The following is a 26,241-nucleotide window of genomic DNA, read 5'->3' on the forward strand; positions in this document are numbered from 1 at the left end:
AATTTTTGTACCCTGAGAAGTCATAGCCTCTTATTTTGAGGCTCATACCCAGCTGACATTCCTGGAGATTTCTGGCTCTGCCATCACACTATGTTCAACTGTTTAACAGGAACACAATGTTAGGAAACAGGAAATTGTCAGTTGGCCTTAAAGATTACATATCAGTACCTTAACTAACCTTATTTGCAATGCTTAGAGACAACTGAAGGCATAAGGAAATAACCTGGCCAGCTCTGTACATATCAGTTCATGGAGACAGGGCCCAGTTTAAACAATGTGTGAGTAATGGTTCTACATTCAGGAAGAGCCATTCACTTGGTCTTCTACACTGCACCAAGAATGTCGTGGAAAAATCCTGGACTAGGGGCTGGGGATTTAGCTCAGCGGCATAAGCACCTGCCTTGCAAGCAGGCGGTTGTGAGTTCGATCCCTGGTACCGATAAAAAGTTAACTTTTTTTTTTAACTTTTTTTTTAACTTATGTGACAGGTAGCATATGAAAGAGTTCTGGCCCAGACAGGCCTCTGTAGCTTGGTGAAGCCTTAGAGGCAAAGCCAAGGAGCTCCATCTTCCCCACCCCTAGGAATTTACCTGTGACTCTATCTTCCCTATCCCTAGGAATTTACTTCTGGCACCAAAAGAATACCAATGGGCTACCTGTGCATCCCTAATGCCCCCTCAGGCTCTACTGCAAACCTAAGCTACATGTATGCCTCCACTCCACGTGTCCCATGGAGAGATCGCGCGGCGGGGGGGGGATGCTGGACCCCAGGGTATGGGGGGGTCTCTCCCCGCATTCTCAAAATAAAGGTCATTTATATTTCATACTTCTTATCTTTTCAGCCACCCCACATTTCTATCAGCATAAGCATTGTCACAGGCCACTAATTGATTTTTTTTTTTTGTTTTTTTCGTTTTTATCGGTACCAGGGATAAAACTTACGACTGCCTGCTTGTAAGGCAGGTGCTTATGCTGCTGAGCTAAATCCCCAGCCCCCACTAACTGATTTTTAACTGCTACTATAAAATGTCTACAAGTTTGCTATTTCATAACTTTGTCTCTACACCATCAAACATTTGACATTACCCCATGTGCAAACTGTCCTATGGAAAAGCTCACTTGGCTTCCTATCATATGCAGCTGAAGGACTTGGAACAGTGTCCTTTGGTTGTGCTCACATGCCAATGAAGGACTGAAGAGTGCCTTTTGATTGGCCCTATATATTTAGTGCATATAGCACTAAATTCAAATGAAGGTTGGAAAATAGGACCTTTCTGATTCGTTTTGTGAACACTGACTATGGTGTCACTGTATGGGGGTTGTACCACTCTTGAACAATGTCTTTCCCCCAGTAGTGTCCCTCATGCTTTTGGCCTGTCTTTCTGGTATGAACATCTGTGACTCCTCATTTGCTTCTCCATGGCTCAGGTGTGTGGTCTGATTGTAGGTATGGTGATTGGTATATACTGAGTTCTCATCCCAGGGCCTTGGGGAACATAGGTCTGGAGGTAAAATCCACAGATCCTTAGGTCAGAGTTCTCTGGCTTTTGACTGGGATGACAGAAGAGGGCTGAAGGGATTGCAGAGCAGAGGAGATGAAATGTTTATTAGGAAGTGTCCTGGGTAATATTCTGCTCCTTTTTAGCATTCATTCTGTCATGATTTATGTCTGTGTCCCCCAGGCCTCATGAGTTTGCATTGTGCATATGTGCATTTGCATTGTCTAGTGTTTGGATTGATGGTGTTAGCGCTACATCCACTTAGGGGTGGAGCCAGGATGTGATGTAATGGCAGGAAGAAGGTGTGTTTTGCTCTTTGCTGGTTTGGGTTTGCTGTTTGCAGCTGCCATGAACTGGGGCCCAGCCAAGCCCGCCTGCCTTGGAGCCAACTGAGTGAGGACTGAAACCTCCAAAAACTGTAAGAAATAAACCTTTCCTTTCCCAACTTTGGGCTTCAGGTATTTTGTCTCAGCAACGAGTAAAAAGTAACTAAGACACATTCTTTGCAAATATTTGAGCACTTACTATAGACTAGGCCTTTCAAGGTGCTAGATACAGAACTGAATAAAACTAATGAAAATTGCCATCCTCAGAGTATGTTCTGGTGCTCATGACAAGCAAAAATAAGTAAGTTAAATATGTAGCATGTCAGTGTTGAGAGCAGCAAGAAGCTAGGGGTGGTGGATTGCACCTGTAATGTTAGCTACTGGGGAGGCTAAGGAGGGAGGATTACAAATTCCAGGCTGGTCAGGGCATTTAGAGAGATCCTGTCTCAAAAGAAACTTTTAGGGCCAAGGGTTTAGCTCAGCAGCACAAGCATCTGCCTGGCAAGCACAAAGTCATGAGTTTGATGTCCGGTACACAACAACAGTAACAACAAACTTTTAGCTGTCTATAATCCCAGAACTCAGGAGAGTGACACAGAAAGATTGCCATGAGTTCAAGGCCAGCCTGAATTACATGGTGAGACACTGTTTCAAAATAGAAACAAAATTTTTTTAAAGGATTGGGTTTGTAGCTCAGTGGTAGAATGTTCATGGATTAAAACTCGATAACTACACATATAGCAGAAGAGAAAACAGCAGGGAAGGTGGAGGGGCAGAAATTGTCTAACACTAAACATAGTTTCAGAGTGGGCCTTCTGGGAAGTGCTGTGGCGTCACTGCTCCCATTAAAGAACCAGACAGCCTAGGCTCCCACAGCTCACAGTGACATCACGACTATCTCTGTGACGTCAGGTTCCTTTGTGATGGTGGCCACCGGGTGCAGATGGGGAGGGAAGGCTGAGTGTGGGCCACGCGGCTCGCGGATCACGCTGTGTCTGTGAGGCACGGCTGGGAGGCTTGAGGGCCGAGGGCCTAGGTGGCTGCGTGGCGATTGGGGCGTCCTCGAGCTGTGTCGTAGGTCAGGATGCGGCGGAGTGCCCGCCGCGGCTCGGATACGACCCCGCAGGAGCACAGGCTCAGCCTGTACAGCGAGAACAGCGACAGCTCAGACAGCGTCCCCTCGCGGGACAGCAGCGGGCACTGGTTTCCTGGGCAGGGGCCCGGGGAGCCTGAGGGCAGAAGGGACCGGGTCTCGAGCTGCAGAGAGCTCGCCTTGCGCCCCAGATTGCCCAGAGGAAGCCCAAGGGCTGGAAGCTCCCGGCAGGAGGCTGCGCCTGGGAACCACAACCTGGAGACCGCGTGTGGCGCGGCAACCGTGAGGGGCGGGGCCTCGGGTGCGGGCGGGGTCGAACCTGTGGCGCTGAGGGAGGGGGCGGGGCCGGCCTTGAGGAGCGGGGCCCGGGTGGAACTGGTTGAGATTTGGTCCCGGTGCGTCCCGCGAGGCAGGCGCTAAGATCCCCCTAGGAGGCGGTGCCTCAGTGTGATGGACGGCTCTGGGAAGGGGCGGGGAAGCGCTGTGATTGGGCGCTACAGAGGAGCTCCTCCCAGTGAACGTGATTGGCTATTTGGAAAGAGGGCTGCATCTGCTGGGGGAGCAGCATCACTTGGAGAAGAGGGCTAACTCCTGATTAGGCTCCATCCCAGGCAACCCGGGAAGCCTAGGGTGGGCGTGGGGCTGATTCAAAGCCCGTCTGAGGGTCTTCCCGGGCTAGGAAACCTGCAGCCGGGCCTGGGGGAAAAGTAGGTCTGCGGTGCGCAAGGCCTCAGTAGAGCCCATGGCTGCGTCTCCCGCAGTCTCTGAGGAGCAGCGGAGCCTTCTCGCGATCCTGGATCTGAGGCGGGAGACGCCTGCTCTGCGAACGACCAAGAGCTTCCTGAGTACGCGCCAACAGCCCGAGCCCCTCTCTGAGACTCCTGTCGGGTGTCCAGCCTCTCCTGGGTCCCAGTCTCCTTGCCGAGTGAGTCCCCGCGGAATCCCGAACGTCCTCGGGCTCCCTCTCTGATCCGGTTCTCCTCCTCCAGGCCTCCTCTTCCAGGTGCCGAGAGTGCTGTTGTTGCTGGTCCGGGACGCGCTGCTCGGTGTGTGCAGGTCAGGGGGAGCGCCGCGGGCGCTGCTTGGGCAGGTGGAGGCGAGGCCGGGCTCGCGAGGCTCGAGTCGATGCCGATGGGGTGTCGGGTTAGCGGGAGAGGGTGTAGGGCCCTGGGGTCCCCGATGCGTGGACCAGGGCACTGGGGCCTCAGCTCCCTCCGTTCCCTCAGGGAGGTCTGCTCAGTCCGCTTCCTGTTCGCTGCGTCGCTGCTGAGCGTCTTTCTAGCCGGTGAGGCCCGGATACCCCGGGGTCCAGCTCTGGACACACATTTCCCCTTGTCCGTCAGCCCACTCAGCCTTCAGAGCCCCCAGCCTCCCCCTGCGCCCCACCACTCTGCTCTTACTGACCCTCATGCCAGGAAACCCCTTCCCCTTTCTCCAGCACTCTCTTGGTGTCTCCTGCACCTGCTCCCTCCTTTGGAGAATGTGAGTCTGGGCCACTGTAGCCTGGGTGGGTAGAGGCTGTGGTGGTGGTGTGTGTGGCTGCTGGGAGGAAGCAGGACCAGAGGCCATTAGGAAGCTCCGGGCGCAGATTTCTGAGGGGCTGAGATCCTGAAAGTCAGGCAAGGTTTAGGGGCGGGGGCACAGTTCTCAGAAAGGAGCTTTGTGAGTCTGGCTGCCTCCAGGCTGACACGGGAGAAAGTGGGGCGGCAGGAACTGATGCGTCGCTGTATTTGCCTCCACCCCATAGGAACCTAAGGCGATGCTGTCTCCCAGGTGAAACAGGGCATCTGGGGTGGGAATTGGGCCCCAGATTGGGCCCAAAGGTGCTGCAGGGGTGCCTTGCGGGAGGGAGACACAAGGAGCCAACCGCAGGGCATCTGCCTCCCTGCTCCAGCGAGTACCAGGAGCGGGTGCGCTCCCATGGGCAGCAGCTGCAGCAGCTTCAGGCCGAGTTAAATAAACTCCGCCAGGAGGTGGCCCGAGTTCGCGCGGCCCACAGTGAGGTGAGCGGTGCCCCGAGACTCTGTAAGGGTCTGGTGTGTGTTGGGGAGCCTGGCCCTGTGGCTCTGCCCACTCGCGGTCCATGCCCCCTCCCCCCCTTTAGAGAGTGGCCAAGCTTGTGTTCCAGCGGCTGAATGAGGACTTTGTGCAGAAACCAGACTATGCCCTGAGCTCCATAGGTAAGACCCAGGGACACCAATGATGGTGCCAATTATAGAACTTTCCCCAGCTGTTGGTAAAGCTTGCCAGCCTCTGAGGGTTATTTCTCCCCGCTCCAGGTGCCTCCATTGACCTAGAGAAGACATCCCAGGACTACGAAGACACAAACACATCTTATTTCTGGAATCATTTCAGCTTTTGGAGCTATGCACGGCCACCTACAGTCATCCTGGAGGTGGGCCTGGAACCAGGATCCTGGGATGGGACCAAGTGGTGGATGCTGGAGAAACGTTCAGCTCCTTGGAGGCAGGACCTGGCTGAGTTGAGGGGCTGTTGGGGAAACTGGGTCTGGTGCTGCCCAAAGAAGCACAAGTAAAGCTGAGGAGCTAAAGAGAATTGGCAGGGATTTCAAGGGACTGAGCCCTGGGCAGGATCTAGGCTGTGGGCAGGATCAGGGAAGGGATCAGGCCTGGAAGTGGAGCTGTGGGTTAGGCCTTGTGGGCCCAGTCATGAGGAGGGGTAATAATCACTGTCCTTAGATTCTGATGGTTCTTCCTTCTCTCACACCTTGCAGCCAGACGTATTCCCTGGAAATTGCTGGGCTTTTGAGGGAGACCAGGGCCAGGTCGTGATCCGGTTGGCGGGTCATGTGCAGCTGAGCGACATCACTCTGCAGCATCCCCCACCTAGAGTGGCACACACTGGGGATGCCAGCAGTGCTCCCCGAGATTTTGCAGTCTTTGTGAGTGGGGCTGAGGCTGTGAGTTGGGGATTTTGCTTAGCATGCACCAGGCAGTCATGAGACTGGTGCCTTTGCTTATTCACATGTAAACTGGACATACTAAGATTTGCCTGTCAGGACTACTGCTGCTCCAAGTTATAATTATAACAGCATTTCCAAATATTATTAGCTATTATTTTGTGCCAAGCACTTTACATGCATTATTTCATTGCATCCAAATAACACTGATGAAGTACAATAATATCCTCCTTTTTAAAAATTTTTTTAAAGTAAATCAAATCAAACTTGGGAATCAAACTTGGGACTTTGCGCTGGCCAGCCAGGTGCTTTGCTGTTGAGCTAAACCCTTGGCTAATCTTTAGATATGAAGAAAGTAATGCTCTGAGATATTATTACTTGCTCAGAGTCACATAGCTAACAGTTGGCCAGACTAAAAACCTGGTTTCTTCAAGCTCACATTCCACATTACACATCCTATGATCAGAACATACATGAGAGCACATGCAGCACTACTGAACACACAGAAGAGCCTCAACAAAGTTGTTTTCCCGTCCTGTCAGCGTGTGCCTCACTGTGCCTCCATTCACTCTTCACTCACCAGGGTCTCCAGGTTGATGATAAGACTGAAGTTTTCTTGGGGAGGTTCACCTTTGACGTGAAGAAATCTGCGATTCAGACTTTCCACCTACAGGTGTGTTTGTCTGGGGGCGAAGATGGTAAGGCAATGGGGCAGTGGGAGATGAGCGTGCAGGACAATGCTTGAGCGCATTTCTTGGCATGCCCTATTTATCTCCCCAGAATGACTCTCCATCTGCCTTTCCCAAGGTGAAGATCCAGATTCTAAGCAACTGGGGCCACCCACGTTTCACGTGCTTGTATCGAGTCCGTGCCCATGGTTTACGAATCTCTGGGGGCCCTCATTAAACAAGCTGATGGTTGGAGTAGTATAGTACTGAGCTCTGTGCTGAAGGAAGCTGGATCAGTGCTGGGAAAGCTGCGTTGGGGAGAGCTCTGGCTGCCCATGGCGTGTAAGTGTGGTAGGGTCTACCACTCAGTGCACCTTCCTTTCTTGGAGAAATTCAGATCAACACTGTAGTAGCAGTTGATGATAATGGAATAGTTAATATGTACAAGAGACAGTGCTGTGGATATTCTGCAATAGACATTACCTAACTTAATCCTCACAACCAGAGAAGGAAGTACTTAGTTCAGAAAACTTGCTCAAGGTCACACAGTTAATGAAAGGCAGTGCCAGATGGGATGCAGAGCTGCCTTCCTCCGATGGTCATTATCTTCAACTGCAGAGCTGCCAGGTAACTGAAGCCACAGTAGCGCTTCTCAGTTCCCACCCCTAATTTTTTGCAAAGTCTCCAACTTTTGATAGGTGTGAGTAGAGGAGAAATGAGAACCTCTAAAAGCTTCCAAGTCACATGAGTTGATGGGAGCCTTTACTTGGGGTTTCTTTACTAAGATCTGAGTCCAACTCTGCTAAACACAGTGTAGTTTATCTGGTATTCATCATCCCCTGCTTTCAAGGATCCAGACAAGGGAAAGATGCTGCTTCAAGAAACAAGAGAATTCATTTCATGATCCAAGAACCTTCACTCTAAAATCAAAAGTGGAACCGAAAGAAGAAAGATAGTGGAGACAGGCAAAAGATTGCGTTCTGGGAAAGAGTGTTCTGCAAATTTCCTGAAGAGACAAAAGAAATGTTTGCTCTGAATTGGGAAGGTGTCAACAGACCAAAGAATGACTCAGACAAATCCAGCGTGGTGAATAAATGAGTTTATTACAGGTTATTGAGTGGCAGATGGCTACAGGCAGATGCTCTACCAAACTGCACCCAAATGCTTACAAAACTGATTATATAGTGTATGGCTCTAAGTCATACACAAAATGCAGAAGCAAAAACTAGAATTCCTAGGGAGAATCATAAACTATGAAAGTGCAACAGATATGGCTTGGTGGTAGAGTGCCTGCCTAGCATGTGTAGGGCTTTGGATCTGGTTGCCCAGAACCACAATAAACAAACAAACAAACAAATAATAGATAAATAAGAAAGATTCTAAAGGATAGAGCAGGGAAAACATACAAGAGTTAAAAGATGGGTCAAAGAGCAGGGGATTTAGCTCAGTGGCACAAGTGCCTGCCTGGAAAGCACAAGGTCATGAGCTCAATCACCAGTACAAAAAAAAAAAAAAAAAAAGTTTCAGCAAACACTTAGAAACTGGAAATGATAGAAATAAGAGATCCATTCAAAGTGCAAGACAGACCAATGGATTTTAATGTAACAGAGTAGAAAAAGTTTATCACTAGACATTTGCAAAATGCTATTTTTCTCACTAATTTTTTTAAATTGGTACTGGGGATCGAACTCACCACCACATGCTTGCAAGGCAGGTGCTTATGCCGCTTAGCTAAATCCCCAGCTAATTTTTTGTTTTGAGGAGCATTAATTTTCTTTTTTTTTTCTTTTTATTTTAAAGGGGGTAAAATTAAACGCACCAAAACAGAATTAAAATAGGACATATGAAAGCAATGTAAGATAGGAAATTTCAAAGCTAGATGACCTGAGATCTTCACTATCATATTGTCTCTTGTTTTCTTCCAAATAGCTGTCCATGTCTTCGCATACAGAGAATTCACGCAAAACAACGTAGTATAAAACTGATCTGCACAGAATGAGGAAGGCATTTTAGGTCTTCAAAATAGCTGTCCATACTTTTCATATGTATTAAAGTTCAGCAAAACAAAACAGGCTAAAATAACACCATTAATTAGAACAAGGCAAAATGGGGTAAAAGTATTTGCCTTCAAAGAGATGGCAGAAGGATATCCCCCCTATTTACTGTATTGCCTATGGTCAGCCTCCCAAGGGATGTCCAGATCGCTGGCTTCCACTTGCTAATGGGTGGGGGTGGGGAGAAGATGTGATGTTTGATTCTCAGCCCGCGTGAGCACCTGCAGGCTCAACAGCCCATCACCAGGGAGGGGAGGAGTTGCTTGGTTTGTCCACATTCCAGGTCCCAGCATGGCGCGGGTCCCAGTAAACGCTGGTGGCTCCTGTCCTGGGTCACTGCAGCTTGCCATGCTCACAGCTGCTCATGGAGTGGGGTGGGAGTGTTTGCTTGGTTTTCTGGTACTCCCGGTCCCAGCATGGCATGGGTCCCAGTTGCTTCAAGCTTCAAGCTGTTTATTTCTAATGAATTGACCATTTTACTACCCAAGTTCTGAAGTGGCCAACAGACCATAGAAAGACATCTCTTTAGGCTCCTGCTTGAAACCAACAGCATCAGGAAGCTGCCGGCCTTGATTCAGGGCCAGGAAGCATTTTCATGAAAATATTTCATCTATGTTACATGTAGTAGATTTACATTTGTTATTTTAACTGAATTTGTAATTTTTTATTTCTCAAGTTTCAAATTTCCTTTTTATTTCATATGATAAATATTAGTAGATGCAGTCTACATAAGCATTTATTTACAGAAGAAAAGGAAAACAGAAAAGGTAGAAATAATACAGAATTTCAGAGAAAAACAGTAAGAAATCACAGTTGATAAATTATATATTGTTACCTTAGAAGTAGTTGCTCAAGTCACAAAATCAAAGCATAAAAAGTGGACAATCAAATAATGGCATTACAAACCATTCTGTTTGATGAACTAACAAAAACTTAGGAGTATGTCTGTCTGTCTTGCACACTTAAACAGTTATATCCTTTAGAGCACTTTCTTTTTTATATAATGGATCTCGATATCTATTATACATTTGGAATCTTATTCCTCTTTCAGTTTTTTAAAAAAATTTTTATACTAGAGACAATACAATATTTACAAATTTGAGTCTGATTTATTTCACTTATGAGGATAGTCCCAAGTTGCCTCCATTTACCTATAAAAGCCTCATCATCATCCTTTTTTATAGCTGAGTAACATACCATTGTAGATAAATCTTTTTTATCCATTCTGTGGTTGATGGGCATTTTGGTTGCTTCCAAGATTTAGCTATTACAAATTGTGCTGCTGTTAACATGGGTGCACATATAACTGAGACACGACCTTTTCAGTTTTTCTGGGAAAATACCCAGGAGAGGAATAGCTGGGTTGAATGGAACGTCCAATCTTTTTTTTTTTTTTTTTTTTTTTTTTTTCTTTTTCCTTTTTATTGGTACCGGGGATGGAACTCACAACTGCCTGCTTGCAAGGCAGGCGCTTTTGCCGCTGAGCTAAATCCCCAGCCCCCGATCTTTGTTTTTTGAAGAATCTCCACACTGATTTCCATAGTGGTTGCACCACTCTATACTTCCACCAACAGTGGAGAAGTGTTCCTTTTTCTCCACAGGCTCACCAACATTTGTTATTGGTGGCAACATTTGTTGATGGCAGCCATTCTTTCCAGAGTGAGATGAAATCTCAATGCTATTTTAATTTGCATTGCTTGAATGACCAGTGATGGTGAACATTTCTTCATGTATTTATCTGTTATTTGTATATCTTGATCTGAGAACTGTGTGTTCATCTCAGATCCCCGTTTTTGGAGAGAGTCTTTGAATTTGAGAGGCTTCATGTTTTTCAATTCTTTGTATGTTCTGGATATAAGTCCTTTGTCTGAGGAATGCTGGCTAAAATTCTTTCCCATTCTGTAGGTTTTCATTTCACTCTGTTGGTGATTTCTTTTGAAGTGCAAAAGCTTTTTAATGAGATCCCAGTTGTTGATTTTTTGAAGTACTTCCCGTGCAATTTATGTTTTGTTCTTGAATTCTTACCCTTATGTCTCTAAGATTTCTATCTACCTTCTCTTCCAGTAGATTTAGTGTTTCTGTTTTAATATTTAGGCCTTTGATCCATTTTGACTTAATTTAGTACATGGTGATAGACATAGGTCTAGTTTCAATCTTTGGCATATGGAAAGCTGATTTTTCCAACACCATTTATTAAAGAGGCTATCCTTTTTCCAGTGAACATGTTTAGTCCCTTTGTCAAATATAAGGTGGCTGAGTGTCTTTGTAGTTGTGTTTGCATCTTCTAATCTGTTCCACTGATGCTCAGATCTATTTCTTTGCCAGTACCATGCTGATTTTATCACTGTAGCTTTGTAGTATAATTTCAAGTCAGGAATTGAGATGCCTCCTGCCTTGCCTTTGTTGCCCAGAATTGCCTTTGCTATTCTAGGTTTCTTCTGTTTCCAAATGAATTTTAGGAATGTTTTCTCTAGATCTGAAAGATAGGTTAATGGTATTTGGGTTGGGATTGCATTAAGTCTGTATAATAGTTTTGGGAGTATAATCATTTTCACAGTGTTGGTTCTTCTTCACCAAGAGCAAGGAATATCCATTTTCTAATATTCTCTTCCATATCCTTTTTTTCTTTTTTTTCCATTTTCCTTTTTATCGGTACTGGGGATCAAACTCACGACTGCCCACTTGCAAGGCAGGCCCTTATGCCACTGAGCTAAATCCCCAGCCCCAAGAGTAGTATAATTTTTAACATACAGATCTTTTCCATTCTTGGTTAGGTTGATTCCTAAGTATTTCAGTTTTTTAGATGCTATTGTGAAAGGCAATATTTTTATAATTTCTCAGTGAGTTTTTTGTTTGTGTACAGGAATGCTATTGATTTTTGAGTGTTGGCTTTATATCCAGCTACACAGCTGTTTCTTTCTTTCTTTCTTTCTTTTTTTTTTTTTTTTTGGTCTTTTTCCTTTTTATTGGTACCGGGGATCGAACTCACGACCGCCTGCTTACACATTAGGCACTTATGCCGCTGAGCTAAATCCCCAGCCCCTGAATTTGTTTTTTAAATCTAGTAGTCTTTTAATGGAATTTTTTGGGTCTTCTATGTAGAGTATCATGTCATCTGCAAATAGTGATAATCTAACTTCTTCATTTCCTATCTTTATTCCTCTTATTTCTCTCTCTTGTCTGATTGCTCTGGCTAATATTTTCAGAACTATATTGAATAGGAGTGGTGATCCTTGTCTTGTTCCTGATTTTACAGTGAAAGCTTTCAGTTTTTGTTCATTTAGTTGGCTGTTGGTTTGTTATATATGACCTTTATCAGACTGAGGTAGTTACTATCTATTCTGAGTTTCTGTAAGTTTTTTTTTTTTAAATCATGAACAAGTGTTGGACTTTATCAAAAACTTTTTCTGTGTCTATCAAGATGATTGTGTGATTTTTGTTTTTGACTCTGTTGATATGGTCTATTACATTTTTTGATTTGCATATGTTAAACCATCCCTGCATTCCTGGGATAAATCCCACTTGATCGGGAGGTATAATGTTCTTGGTGATTTGCTGCATTCTATTTGCCAGTGTTGAGAATTTTTGCATCAGTGTTCATTATTGAGATTGGTCTATAGTTCTCCTTTTTGTCTGGGTCTTTCTCTGGTTTTGGTGTCAGAGTAATACTTGCCTCCAGGAATGAGTTGGGGAGGATTACTTCTCTTTCAGTTTCATTGAAGAATTTGAGGAGTATTGGCATTAAATCTTCTCTAAATTTCTTGTAGAATTTAGCCGTGACTTGGGCTTTTGTTTGTTGGTAAGTTTTTAACCATGTTTTCAATTTCAATAGCGTATTTTAGGGTATTAAAAATTATATCTTTTAAAAAAAATTTTATTTAAGGAGAAAAAAGAAAAAACCCCCCAAAGGGTACAAGTTATACAGAATTTCAGAAAAAATAAACAGTGAGCTTTGTTCATATGCTTCCAGAAATCTGTCCATTTCCTCTGTATTTTCCACCCTATGTGAGTAAAGATTTTTAAAGTAGGTATTCATGATCTTTTGAATTTCCATGGGATCTGTAGTAATTTCTTCATTCCTTACTGCATGGATTTGAGTTTTTTCCTCCTCTTTTTGATAAGGTTGGCTAGAAGCTTATCAATTTTATTCTTTCAAAAAACCAGCTCTTTGACTCATTAATTCTTTGTATTTTTTTTTAGTCTCAATTGCATTAATTTCTGTTCTGATCTTTATAATTTCCTGTCTTCTATAAGCTTTGGGTTTTACTTGCTCTTCTTTTTCTAGAAGCTTGAGATGTAGCATTAGGTTGTTTAATTGTGCTCATTCTGTTTTCTTGATATGACAATTTATTGCTATGACAATATTTCCCTCTTAGGACCACGTTCATTGCACCCCACAGGTTTCGGTATGTTGTATCTGCATTTTCATTGAATTGTAGGCATTGCTTAATTTCTTCTTTTAATTTCACCTGTAACCCATTGATTGTTCAGGAAGTTGTTGTTTAATTTCCATGTATTTATGCAGGTTTTGCAATTTCTTTTGCCATTAATTTCCACTTTTTTTTCTAATCAGTACCAGGGATCAAACTCACGACTGCCTCCTTGCAAGGCAGGCGCTTATGCCGCTGAGCTAAAATCTGCAGCCCCTGCCATTAATTTCCAATTTGAGTGCACTATGGTCTGATAATATATATGGGATAATTTCATTCCTTTACATTTACTTCAGAATGTTTTATGGGTTAATATAGGGTCTATTTTGGAGAATGTCCCATGTGCAACTGAGAAGAATATGTATTCTGATGTGGTTGAGTGGAACACTTTGTAAAAATCTACTAAGTCCATTTGCTCACAGGTTTGATTTAGTTCTGTTATTTTTTTGCTGACTTTTTGCCTAGTTGATCTATATCTTTGTGACAATGGGATATTAAGGTACTCTATTACAATTGTGTTCTTGTGTATTTGGTTTTTCATGTCCATTAGTATTTGTCTTATATATTTGGGGTGCTCCTGTATTTGGTGCATATGTATTTATAATTGTTATTTCTTCCTCTTGGATTTTTCCACTATTAAGTGTGTAGTGACCTTTTTGATCTCTTTTGATCATTTTTGGTTTGAAGTTCACATTATCTGCAAATAGAATAGCTTTTTTATGGGTTCCTGTCACATGGAATATTGTTTTCCATCCTTTGACTTTTAGTCTATGAGTTTTCTTTTGAGTCAGATGTATTTCTTGTATACAGCATATTGTGGGATCCTGTTTCTTGATCCATTCTCTCAATCTATCTCTCTTGATGGATTAAGTGAATTAAGACCATTTACATTGGTGGATATAACTGATATGCACTGGCTCAACTTTGTCACGTTGTATTCCTGCTATTGGTTTTCTGCTTTTCTGCCTTGTTTAATTGCTTGTTCTGTCTGGTGGTGGTTTCTTTCTGTTGTTGTTCTGGACATTGTAGTCATTTTTATCTCTATCTAATATGTCTTTCAGTACTCTTTTTAGGGTTGGTTTGGTGGACATGAATTTCTTCAGTTCTTTGTCATAAAAGTATGTTTTAAAAATTTTTTTTGTATTTTAAAGAGATTAAGACAAAAGACATAACAAAGCAGATCAGAACAGAACAACTTAAGCAACACAATATTTCACCACAAGACAACCTGATATAACAGTAGCTACCATAATGTCTCTGTCTTTGAAATAGTTGAGCATACCTTCATATACAATAGTATCAAACATTCAAGAGAATGTTTAAAACCATTCAAGAGAATGAAAGAATTACAGGACATTCAGAACCAAATAACAGAAAATGAACAATGGCTACTATATTATCTCACTGTCCATAAAAATTTTGTTTATACTATCACATATAATAAAATCCAATAAGACACAACATGACAGAACCAATGGAAACAGAAGAACAAAAGCATGGTAGGACTTCAAAGCAAGGTATTAAATCAGCATTGGCTATTATGTCTTGTTTTCTTTAAAATAGGTGTTCATACCATCACAGATAACAAAATCAAACATCAGGATAAAACCATTCCAACTAATGAATGAAAACATTATAGGCTTCAAAGCAATGTAATGGGAATCATGATTACCATAAATTCTTATGTACTCTTACCATTTCTTACACAAGGGAGACTACATTATTTATACATGTGAGTTTGATTTATTTCGCTTATGAGTATGGTCTCAAGTTGCATCTATTTATTTATAAATATCTCAATGTGACCATTCTTTATAGCTGAATAGTACTCCATTGTATAAAAATACAACTTTTTTAAAATCCGTTCCTCAGTTGATGGATATTTGGGTTGTTTCCAAGATCTATTACAAATTGTGCTGCTATAAACATGGGTACACATATATCACTGTGGTATGATGTTTTCAATTCTTCTGGGAATATGCCTAGAAGTGGAATAGCTGGGTCAAATGGGACTTCCAATCCCAGGTTTTTGAGGAATCTCCAGACTGATCTCCACAGTGGTGGCACCAGTCTACATTCCCACCAACAGTGCAGGAGAGTTCCTTTTCCCCCACAGCCTCTCCAGCATTTGTTGTTGGTAGTTTTATTGATCCTGATCATTCTTTCTGGGGTGAGATGGAATCTCAGTGTTGTTTTAATGTGCATTTCTTTTCTTTTTTTTTTTGTCTTTTTTCTTTTATATCGGTACCGGGATTGAACTCATGACTGCCTGCTTGCAAGGCAGGCGCTTATGCCGCTGAGCTAAATCCCCAGCCCCTAATTTGCATTTCTCTAATGAGTAATGATGATGAACATTTTTTCATCAATTTATTTGTCATTTGTATTTATTCATCTGAGAACTGTGTATTCATCTCAGATGCCCATTTTTGGATTGGGTTTTTGAATTTTGGGGGTCTGATTTTTAAAAATTCTTTATATGTTTTAGACAGAAGTCCTTTGGGGGACAGTTCACTAAGATTTTTTTCCCAGTTTGTGAGTTTTCTTTTCAGCATCCTGGAGATTTCTTTTGACATGCAGAAACGTTTTAATAAGATGTGATCCCAGTTATTGATTCTGGGAAGTATTTCCTATGTGGTTTGATTCCTGTTCATGAATTTTCTACCTACTCCTATGTCTTCAAGATTTTTACCTAATTTGTCTTCCAACAGATTTAGTGTTTCTGTTTTAATATTCAGATCTTTGATCCATTTAGATTTTAGTTTAGTTGTCATGAAAGTATCTTATTTCTCCATTAAATTTCAAAGAAAGTTTTGCAGGGTACATCAGTCTTGGTTGAAAGTTGTTTTCCTGACTTCTGGGAGAACATGGTGGACAAATAACAGCAGCCACGGAGGCTCTCTGAGATTGCCAGCTTAGAATCCAGGAGCCGTGCCGTGTGAGGAGTCCTATGCGAGGAGAGATGTACCCTGCTGACCCAGGAACGAACTAAGCTGAGAGAAACCAACTGGAAATGCAATCCTGATGCTATAACAGGAACAGATAAAATCTCAGTGTGGAAGCTGGATCCTGCACCATTGGAAGCTGCGTTTGAATTTCCTGCTGCTGATACTACGTCCCAATCTGTATGGCAGGGAGAGAGAGGCACGAAAGCTCTGAGAGCTAGAATTGGCGAACTAAACGGTGTTAAGAGTGGGACTGACAGGGAGCCCTGCATCGACCTGCAGTGAGTGAGAGAAATGGGGACCCTTTCATAGACTAGGAGGCTCCAACAGAGGACATTCTGGGAATGAGCAGACAAGCTGGAACAGTGCCCGGCAGTGACGTTAGTCGCATATTCCCCTCTCAAGTGGGAGTGGTGGGGAGCACTTGGCCTGGTGACACCGCAGACTAAGATCCAGTAGGCTAGCCCAAATCAGATCCCTGCGCCTGGCGGTGCACCCTAGCAGTGAAGCATTCAATAGGTTGACCTGGAGGGGTGGGCCCAGCAGAGGCTGCCCAGGTCTGTGTCTCCCTTGTACACTGCAGTGGGCAGGAACACCTATAGCCAGCAGATTCAAACAAACTGTAACAGACAAAGAGAAAAAAAAAAAAAAAAAAAAACTGGGCCTCCTACATACGCTTGTATGGAAGGAACAAAAAGTATGGGAAAAGGGGCTGGGGATTTAGCTCAGCGGCATAAGCGCCTGCCTTGCAAGCAGGCAGTCGCGAGTTCGATCCCCGGTACCGATAAAAAAAAAGGAAAAGACAAAAAAAAAAAAAAAAAAAAAAAAAGTATGGGAAAAGGGAGCAACAAGAAAGTGTCCTCAGTCCCCAATCCTGAGAACACTGATCCAGGAAAGGTAAATGCAAAAGAGAATGAAGACAGAAAACATGCAATATCAGACACGGCACCTATAGACATAAAGCAGTATCTCCGGAGCCTCATAGACGAGTTCAAAAATGAAGTATTTAATGAAATAAAGCAAGAAATAAGCAGAATAGTTAGAGAAATGCTAAGCACTGCCCAAGAAAAAACAAATGGTGGAATGGAAGAACAGAAAAAAAGGGGACCCCGGTATCAATGAAAAAGACAAAAAAAAAAAAAAAAAAAAAAAAAAAGAGAAAATAGAGAAAGCATAGAATATGTGAAGCAGGTTCAAAGAGATTACCAGGAAACTAAAAACTCTATTGAAAGCTGGCATAACAGCTTGAAAGAAACTAAGGATAGATTATCAGAACTAGAGGACAGATTTGTAAGGTGGGAGCGTGAAATGAAAAACTTCTTAAAAATAACAAGAAAACAAACAGCAATAATACAAAGACTAGAAGATAAGAGGATCTATAACTTAAGAATTAAGAATTAAGAATAAAAGAAGAAGGGACTCAAACAAATGAACTACAAAAGCTATTCACAGAAATCATCCAGGAGAATTTCCCTAATTTAGCAAAAGGTAAAGATACTCAGATGTATGAGGCATACAGGACCCCAGCCACCTACAACCCAAACAGAGCAACACCCAGGCATATAATAATCAAAATTCCAGAAATCCAATATAAGAACAGAATATTAAAAGCCGTCAAAGACAAGAAACAGATCACTTACAAGGGAACACCCATCAGAATTATAGCAGACTCCTCGGCACAAACCAGCAAATCACGAAGAGCATGGGGGGAAATAATTCAAGCTTTGAAAGATAATAATCTCCAGCCAAGGTTGATATATCCTGCACAACTGTCCCTAGAAAATGATGGAAAAACAAGGTGCTTCCAGGATAAAGAGGAACTAGGGGAATTTGCAACCACCAGTTAAACTCTACAGAGATTACTGCAGGATATTCTAAAAATGAAAAATACCAAGATTCCAGAAACAGTGGCAGAGCAGCCACAATGAATGGAGCAGAAAGCAAAATGAAGAGGACAAACTGACAACTAAAGACAGAAAAAGAGCTCAACAGAAATGAGGCAGAGAAGGTTGGATGGTAGGAACAGCCATTTTGGAGAAAACAAGACATCATAATAGGTAGTGCTGGTTTAATATCCTCTTGTTTTGAAGTCCCATCAAGCTTTTATTCTTCTGTGTCCATCAGTTTTAACGTGTTGTATCTTAATCGGATTTTATATGTGATAATATAAACAAAAACTTTTATAGACAAGGAGATTATACAGAAACCATTGTTCATTTTCTGTTAGTTGATTCTAATTACCCTGTAATATTGTCATTCTCTTGAATGGTTTTACATTGTCTTGATATGTTTGATGCTACAGTATACGAAGTTATACCCAAAGATTTTAAGGGAAGCGACACTAGGATAACTACTATTATGTCGAGATTATCTTGTGGTGAAACACTATTTTGCTTAAATGGCTATGTTTGACCTGCACTGTTTTGTTGTTATGCCCTCTTTTTTATTTCAATCTCTTTTTTGTTATCTACTTTTTCATTTTTATCCTTTTAATTAAGGGGAAAATAAATAAAAAATAGCAGGATATATTATAGTAACCCACTTTGATTTCCTATTAACTTGATTTGAAACTCTGTATTGCTCTCACCATCTTGTTTTGACTGATTTTCCTCTATTCTGTTATGCTTGATAGTACCATTGAAAGTATAGGCAACAACTATGAAGACAATAAGATTCATTGTGACACCTATTCTGGTTGACTATTATCTTCTTTTGAAGTCCTCTAATGTCTCCAATGTTTTGGTTTTATTGGTCTTATTCTTTACTGTTTTGTTCAATTTTATTATAACTGATGATACAGGCAATTCTTTTTAAGATAACAAGAGGCATTATGGTAACCATTGTTGATCACCTTGTATTTTGTTTTTACATTATGTATTATGTCCATCCTTTTGATTTGACTGACTCTGTCCTGGTATGTCACATTTGGATTTACTTTCTTCAAAAAAAAAAAAGTAGTAAGAACTGTGGGAGTAAGAAAACCCAAAATGTGTAATTGTCATTGTACAAAAGAAAGGAAAAGAAAGTTCTCTAAAAGATATAACTGTATATATATTTAAGTGTATAAGATAGATAACCATATTACTGAGTTTTGTTGGATCATTGAACAAAACTGTTTGCAGTCTCACTGTTTGAAAGTCCCCTCTATATGCTTTAATTTTGTAACTTCAACAACTATTTCTAAGATGACAATATGTAATTAGTGATTTCCTACTGTTTATTTTTTCTGATATTCTGTATAACTTGTACCCTTTTTCTGTTTTTTTTTCTTTTTTCTCCTTAAATAAAATTAAAAATAAAAAGTTGTTTTCCTTCAGGGCTTGAAACACCCCACTCCAAGCTTGTCTTGAGGGTTTGTGCTGAAAAGTCTGTGGTGATTCTAATGGGCTTGTCTTGATAGGTGAGTTGTGTCTTTTTTTCTAACAGCTTTTAATATTCTGTTTTTATGCTGTATGTCTGGGATCTTAATTATTATATGTCTTGGTATAGATTTATTTTGGTTGTGACTGTTCGGCATTCTGTATGCCTCACTTATCTGCATATCAGATTCCTTCCCCATGTTTGGGAAATTTTCTGCTATTACTTCTGTGACTAGTTTACCTATGTCATTCATGTTGACTCCTGCATCTTCATTGATGCCTATTGGTATTATATTATTTCTCTTGACATCATCTTGAAGCTGTTGAATTGTCATTTCATGCTGCTTTATTTTTTTTTAAATTCTATCCTTTCATGATTGCTAGTTGCAATCCTGTCCTCAAGGTCTGAAATTCTATCCTCAGCTTCATTTAAATGGTTTTGCCAGCTTTTATTAGAATTTTTTATTTCTTGGATAGCTCTTTGAATTTGTTGCATGCATTCTGTTTGTTTTCTATATTGTTCATTCAAGGTTTCAATCGATTTTCCATGCTCCTGTACTTTTTTTTTTTAAATTTCTTTTTTTGGGTTTTTTTGTTTGTCTTTTTCCTTTTTATCGGTACCAGGGATCGAACTCACGACTGCCTGCTTGCAAGGCAGGCGCTTATGCTGCTGAGCTAAATCCCCAGCCCCGCTCCTGTACTTTTTAAAAAATCTATTTCTTCTCTAGCTATGCTGAGCAACTCCTTTGCTAAGGCTGTCATTTCTGTCTTTACCTGAGAAACTGTTTCTAATTTGATTTCCTCTATAGCCTCATGGATTTCTTTGTTTCACTTGCTGTCTTTTCAGCAATTTTTGGTCTTTGACTGTTAAAGTCCTCTATTTCAATGTCTCCTGCATTTGCTCCTGATGGACTAGATGTTTGAGAATTCATTTTGCTTTTTTGTTTGTCATTTTCACCTTTGGTACTAATATTTGGTGTTTCAATCCCACTAGTCTCAACTTTCAGTGTTGTGTATCTTAGGGTCCTACTGTGTGGTTGATGTTTGTCTGATTTCTGGGTCCCACAATGAAGTGGGGGCAGTCACCTGAATACCTCCTGCAGGGTCTATTGGGTGAGTCCTATATTCTTCCTGGGCTGACTAGCCTAGGAGTATTGATGTAAGTCAACCCTTAGTTCCTGCTGATGCTAGGTCTTCAGGTCATTCCAGGCCACCAGATCTCCCTGTCTATAGTGTTGGTCTCGGTTGGGACCCTACTGTGTCACTGGGTGTCTCATAAGCCCTTTTAATTTTCTTCAGGTTGAGGAAGGCCTTATTGGCACACTCCCCAACCCACTTGATATTCTCTGTATGGAGGAAGGACTCACCCACACTCTTACCAAGCTTGCCAAGGTCCTACAGCTGGAGAGAACTTCACTACTTCTCCCATTTATCCACTGAAGACCTCTAAATTGTAGGGGCAAACTCACCACAGTAACAGAAGCCTGCTGAGGTCCTCTGTTTGGATGAGAGGCCACTGAGTTTCCCATCACCTAGTAAGGTTTATCCACTGCAGTCCAGCATTCTGGGAGGAGGAGGCACACCCGAAGATCAACAGCAATACAAGGTCCAGGAGGTGGGTGAGTGGGGAGTCCCCCAAAGGCTGGGTGGGAGAGCAAGTGTGGAAGTGGCCTGCTCTCCAGGCTGGAGCTCTGGAATCTAAAGGATGGGTGAAGAGTGGGTGTGGGCAAAAATTCTTTGGGTCACAAACAATTATGAAGGATGTAAAGGAGTCTTCAAAATGTTTGAGAATCACTGGCCTAGAGAAATCAGCACTTGCACACCAGGATGTGGACCAAAAATATTCTTGGAAGCATTGTTTGTAATGAGCAACCACTGGAAACAGCCTACATATCCATCACCAGTACAATGGACAGGTAAATTGGGGTATATTTACACAGTGAAATATTACACAGCAACAAAAACAAACAATCTGTGTACCACAATCTGGCTAAATCTCACAAACATTAAGAGCCATGCATAGTGGTGCATGCCTGTACTCCCAGCATTTGGGAGGCTGAGGCAGGATGATCGCTGCAAGTTGGGAGACCAGCCTGGGCTAGAAAGTGAGCCTAAGGCCAGTCTGAGCTGCATAGTGAGACCCTGTCTCAAAACGACAAACAAACAAAAAGCAAGTTACAATAAAGCTTGAAAGATTGCAAAACTATATTATTTCAAGATGCAATTTTATGTTATATTTTCTTTTTAGTTTTGACTTTGAAACCATCTCACTAAGTCACTTAAGTTGCGCAGGGTAGGCTTGAACTTGAGGACTTGAACTTTTTGCCTCAGCCCCCTGAAATGCTGAGATTTTAGGTGTGTGCCACTATACCTGACCTTATATATTATTTTAAATATCAGCCGACAAAAGGAGGTCTTCAGTACACATTTTTTTGTTTTGTCTTTTTCCTTTTTATCGGTACCAGGGATGGAACTCAGTACACATTTTTAAAGTGTAGCTCATTGCTTAGCATGAGAAAGGCTCTGAGTTTGATGCACAGCACATGGGCATATGCACATATAACTTTGTACTAAAATTCAATATAATCTCTATCCTTCAAGCCCTCTGATTTCTACCTGCCAAGGCCTCCCAATGCTGGGCATTTGGACGTGCTATACATTCTTGCTCATTTCCCAAATGCCAGTTTATTCTTCAAGATCTGAGAGCAATGTCCAACTGGCTTTGAATTTCAGCTCTGCTGCTTAACTATGGACTGTATAGTCACTGTCTCTCAGCCTTCATTCCTGTTCCTGTCAAATGGGTAAACTCTCCCCAAAGTAGTTGGAAGGATCACAGCACAAGCAGATACTTAGCAGAGAGCACATTTCCAAACTGTGAACTTCACCTTTCGTGTATCTTGTTCAAAATTTCAGAACAGGAAGGTCATGCCCAAGGGAATTTACCCTCAGATATTCATCCAAAGAGATACTAAGGACTCCCTGGATTCCAGCTAGGCCTCAGAACTCTCTTCCTCACACTCTCAGTGGCTATAAATGAAGCATGGTCCAATGCTTAGAGAAATGGTTCCATTCAAAGGGCCACTGTCACATCCTACCTGCTCACAGGCCTCTGGAAGGTGCAAAAGTTTAGGGGGAAGGATTTACAGGGTACAGAAATGGAGTAGGGAAGGCATTTTCTCTTGAGCCAGAAAGCGCAGTTTTGCAGGAGTTTCTTGGTCAATGTCACCTCCTTTCTCATGTTTCCCTGCCTCAGACTCTGGGAAAGCCAAAGTTCTTGAATGATGAACAGGTTCTGAAAGAGTTTGAAGAGACCATGAGTGGAGGGTCCTGGCTGGGTGCCCCTCTCCCTTCCGCAACCTAGTCCCAGGAGGTGTGTTAGTCAGAGGTGTGTTTGCCTCTGCTTCTATCCAGGATGTTGGCCCGGGTCATAATCCTGTGTGCTTGGCACTGAGGCAAAGCTTTTGGGAGCAAGCATGCAATAAGGGGGCCATCAAAGAAGATAGCAGGGACTTTTGGGGCCACTTCCCTCAGATTAGGCTTTCTACCCCCAGCCTCCTAGGCAGCCTTCTCTGTCTGGCTCTCAGAGAAGGCACACTTCTGAGGATTGCCTTTTGTATTTGGGCCACACTCCAATTCATCAAAAGAAACCTCTCCTTTGATCCTTGTAGCTCACCAATATTTGAGCATCTACTCTCCTGGCTACTTCGTTGGTATCACAGCTTGACAGTTAGAAATCCAGCCCCAGCTCAGGCCTCCTGCATCATCGGAATCACTTGTTTGCACCCTGGGAAATTCCTGTGCCTATTTAAGTCAGAGATCATCTGTGGTTTAGCCTCTACCAGATTGACTAAAAGATAACTGGAACATCCATGCCCAAATCAAACTATGGCTTTCAATAACTACCTCCACCCAGAAAATTTAAAGGTCAAAATTTCAAAATTCATCTACTGCTCTACTACCTCCAAAAAAATGCCACAGTTGGTGTAAACTAAAAAAACCAAACCATACTAAAGTGTTTCACCTGGGAGTGACTTCTTCAAGGCAGGATAGAGTTGGGGAAAAAAACCCGGTACAAAACCCATACATTGCCAGAGAGGGCTTAACCAGGCACCATTTTGGGAAGGGGTTGATTGTGGGACTGAGCCACAGAGCATCTATACTGCAGCTTCACTTGAGTACCAAAGTGCTACCCTACCACAGAGGCCAGGCGAGGCAGCTGTGGGATACAGATGGAGCAGGTGAGGGTTAGACACAGTTCCCCTGAGAAGGTCAAATTCAGGCCAGGGAGGACACGGGCTGCACTCTGGTGGGAGCCAGGGTCTGGAGGTGGTTGGCTCTGAAGGTGATGGCGTGGAGTCCAGCAAACTGCTTGACCCTCACCCTGCTGCCCACATGCAGCAGAGAACAGTGGTCTGATTGTTCCTGTACCAACACGAGCAGGAAAACACCTTGGTTTGGACAGCTCTCACAGTCTAGGGTTTACAGACATGGGAATCTATTGAGCAGACACATTACCTTGCAAATCCACAGGCTGTAAGGCAGGGCAGAGAGGATTTTGACTTGCTGGGTTCCAAAGACTGCAGGTTTTGGAGGGAAACCACTGATCTGGAAATACAGAGACATTTCTTGACCTTTTTTTCTCCTTTATTTTTTATTTTCTTTTTTTGGTGGTGGTTGGAGTTTTATCTCCTATTTTTTTCTATTATTATTTGTTGCTTTGGTCATCTTTTTCTTTTTTTGCTCTCTCAATTTGTTCCTCTGTCATTGTTTACTTTAGTCTCTATTTCTTCTTTTTTTCCTTATTGGCTTTATTTCTTTTACTTTTATCCAGTACTATTAATTTTCTTTACTTCTTTTAAAAATTTTATTTAAAGAAAGATTAAACAAAACACAAAATAGGTACAAATATTACATATATTCAGAGAAAAAAAATCACTAGTTGATGTTTACATATTGTCGTTTTACGAATAGTTGTTCAAGATACAAAAATTGAACATGTAAAGTGGGAATTCAAACAGTGAGACCGCAAACAGTTCTATTCAACTATCCAACAAAAACTTAGTAACATTTTGTCAATCCTATACACTTAAACATACATGCAGCTGTCCATAACTTCATTTATGTTTAGATTAAACAAATTAAAGCAGGTTAAAATCATTCTGAACAAAGAAATAATAGTATTGCTGGATTTCACATCATGACACACTGTAATCAGCACTGGGTATTGGAGTGTCTTTTTTAAAAATTTAAAGAAAGACTAAACACAACAAAACTGGTAGAAAAAATACATAATTTCAAAGGAAAAAAACCATCAGGAATCACTAGTTGATGATTACAGATTGTCTTCTTACAAATAGTTATTCAAGATACTAAAGTGGAGCATATAAAGTGGGGATTCAAACAGTGAGATTGCAACCAGTTCTGTTCAACTATCCAACAAAAACTTAGAAATATCAATCCTATACACTTAAACATACATGCAGTTATCCATATCTTCAATTATGTTGACATTGAATAAACCCAAGCAGGCTAATATCACTCTGAACAAAGAATAATATTGCTGGGTTTCACATTATGACACTCCAGGATCAGCACTGGGTATTTTAGTGTTTCTGTTTCTTCAAAGTATCTGTTCATTTAATCATGTGTCATAAGATCAGTTCTCATAAACTGTTTATAGATTCTACACATGCATGAGTCTTAACATGTATTTCTATCCTTTTTATATTAGAGGGAGAAACAAAACAGAGCAAGACAAAACAAAACATATTCCTATAAACACATGAAATGAAATAAACGTATAAGACCATTGTACAAAGAGTTCTACCATGGTTCCTGTGTTGTGTCTTATTATCTCCAATAGAATTGGCTATATCATCAGACATAGTATAATTGAATATATCAGTGCATAACAGTATTAATAAAAACACAACTTTATATATAGTACAGAACTTCAAAAACAGGCAGTTATCAAACCAGAATGTGTATCGTAGAATCTTGTCACCTTCAGTGTAGTTGCCTATACTCTCAGACTTGATACTATCAATCATATCAGTTTTGAATAAAATCATCTCTGCCTCATTTCTGTTATGCTCTTTTTTTGCCATCAGTTGTCTGCTTATCTTCATTCTGTTTTCTGCTCCATTCATGAGGTGTCTCTGCCACTGTTCCTAGAATCTTAGTACTTTTCTCTCTAGAATGCCCTGCAGTATTCTCTGTAGACTTGGATTGGTGGTTGCGAATTTCCCAAGTTCCTGTTTGTCTTGGAAGCATCTTGTTTCTCCATTAATTTCTAGAGATGGTTTAGGAGGGTATATCAATCTGGGATGGAGGTTATTTTCTTTCAGGGCTTGAAATATTTTGCTCCAGGCTCCTCTTGACTTGATGGTTCATGTCGAGAAGTCTGCTGTTATTCTGATGGGCCTTCCTCTATAGGTTATCTGTTTCTTGTCTCCAACAGCTTTTAATATTCTGTTCTTATATTGAATTTTTGGGATACTGATTATTATACGCCTGAGTGTAGCTCTGTTTTGGTTGTAGGTGGCTGGAGTTCTGTATGCCTCATATATCAGAATATTTTCTTTTCCTATGTTTGGGAAGTTTTCCTTAATTATTTCTGTGAATAACCTTTGTAGTTCCTTTTCCAGCTTCTTCATTCACATTCTTTATTCTCAAGTTATAGATTCTCTTGTCATCTTCTAGCCTTTGTAACTGTTACTGCTGTTTCCTTGTTATTTTAAAAAAAGTTTTCCCTTTCATACTCCCACATTGCAAAATTGTCCTCCAGTTTGGGTAATCTATCCTTAGTTTCTTTCAAGCTGACTTGCCATCTTTCCATAAAGTTTTTAATTTCCTGGTAATCTCTTTGAATCTGCTGCATGTATTCTATATTTTTTTTTATATTCTTCATCAAATGGTTCTCTCCTTTGTTTGAGTTCCTCCCTTCTTCT

At 41.7% G+C, this 26,241-nt stretch overlaps 1 protein-coding gene and 1 non-coding gene across 3 annotated transcripts; one reads left to right on the forward strand and one right to left on the reverse strand.

Moving 5' to 3' along the window:
• Positions 1-2,722: 2,722 nt before the first annotated feature.
• LOC100734565 (sperm-associated antigen 4 protein-like) lies at positions 2,723-19,265 on the forward strand. 2 transcript variants are annotated; one of them, XM_023560177.2, is made up of 12 exons: positions 2,723-3,219; positions 3,656-3,763; positions 3,908-3,974; positions 4,145-4,203; positions 4,357-4,400; positions 4,666-4,691; positions 4,813-4,921; positions 5,023-5,098; positions 5,198-5,313; positions 5,653-5,820; positions 6,422-6,511; positions 6,619-19,265. In XM_023560177.2, exons 1-12 carry the CDS (start codon positions 2,910-2,912, stop codon positions 6,742-6,744), a joined length of 1,299 nt encoding a protein of 432 aa, XP_023415945.1. In that variant the 5' UTR covers positions 2,723-2,909; the 3' UTR covers positions 6,745-19,265. The 2 variants fall into 2 exon arrangements, 1 of the variants encoding a protein (XP_023415945.1); XR_010047435.1 differs by lacking the exon at positions 2,723-3,219 and having other exon boundaries at positions 3,282-3,763; positions 4,145-4,400; positions 6,619-6,848; positions 7,357-17,419.
• LOC111753455 (small nucleolar RNA SNORA2/SNORA34 family) lies at positions 9,008-9,144 on the reverse strand. The gene has a single exon (XR_002788246.1). It is a non-coding gene; the product is annotated as a small nucleolar RNA SNORA2/SNORA34 family (small nucleolar RNA).
• Positions 19,266-26,241: the final 6,976 nt, after the last annotated feature.

Source organism: Cavia porcellus, unplaced genomic scaffold (assembly GCF_034190915.1).
Source record: "Cavia porcellus strain 051 isolate PalLab524CR breed Dunkin Hartley unplaced genomic scaffold, mCavPor4.1 scaffold_5, whole genome shotgun sequence".
In the NCBI taxonomy this organism is placed as follows: Eukaryota; Metazoa; Chordata; class Mammalia; order Rodentia; family Caviidae; genus Cavia; species Cavia porcellus.

Excerpts from the sequence above, each read along its gene's own strand:
- LOC100734565 (XM_023560177.2), top strand. The coding sequence starts at position 2,910 with ATGCGGCGGAGTGCCCGCCGCGGCTCGGATACGACCCCGCAGGAGCAC. Across the intron at positions 4,692-4,812 it reads AAGGCGATGCTGTCTCCCAG|CGAGTACCAGGAGCGGGTGC; the intron begins GTGAAACAGGGC and ends TCCCTGCTCCAG. Across the intron at positions 6,512-6,618 it reads TTCAGACTTTCCACCTACAG|AATGACTCTCCATCTGCCTT; the intron begins GTGTGTTTGTCT and ends TTATCTCCCCAG.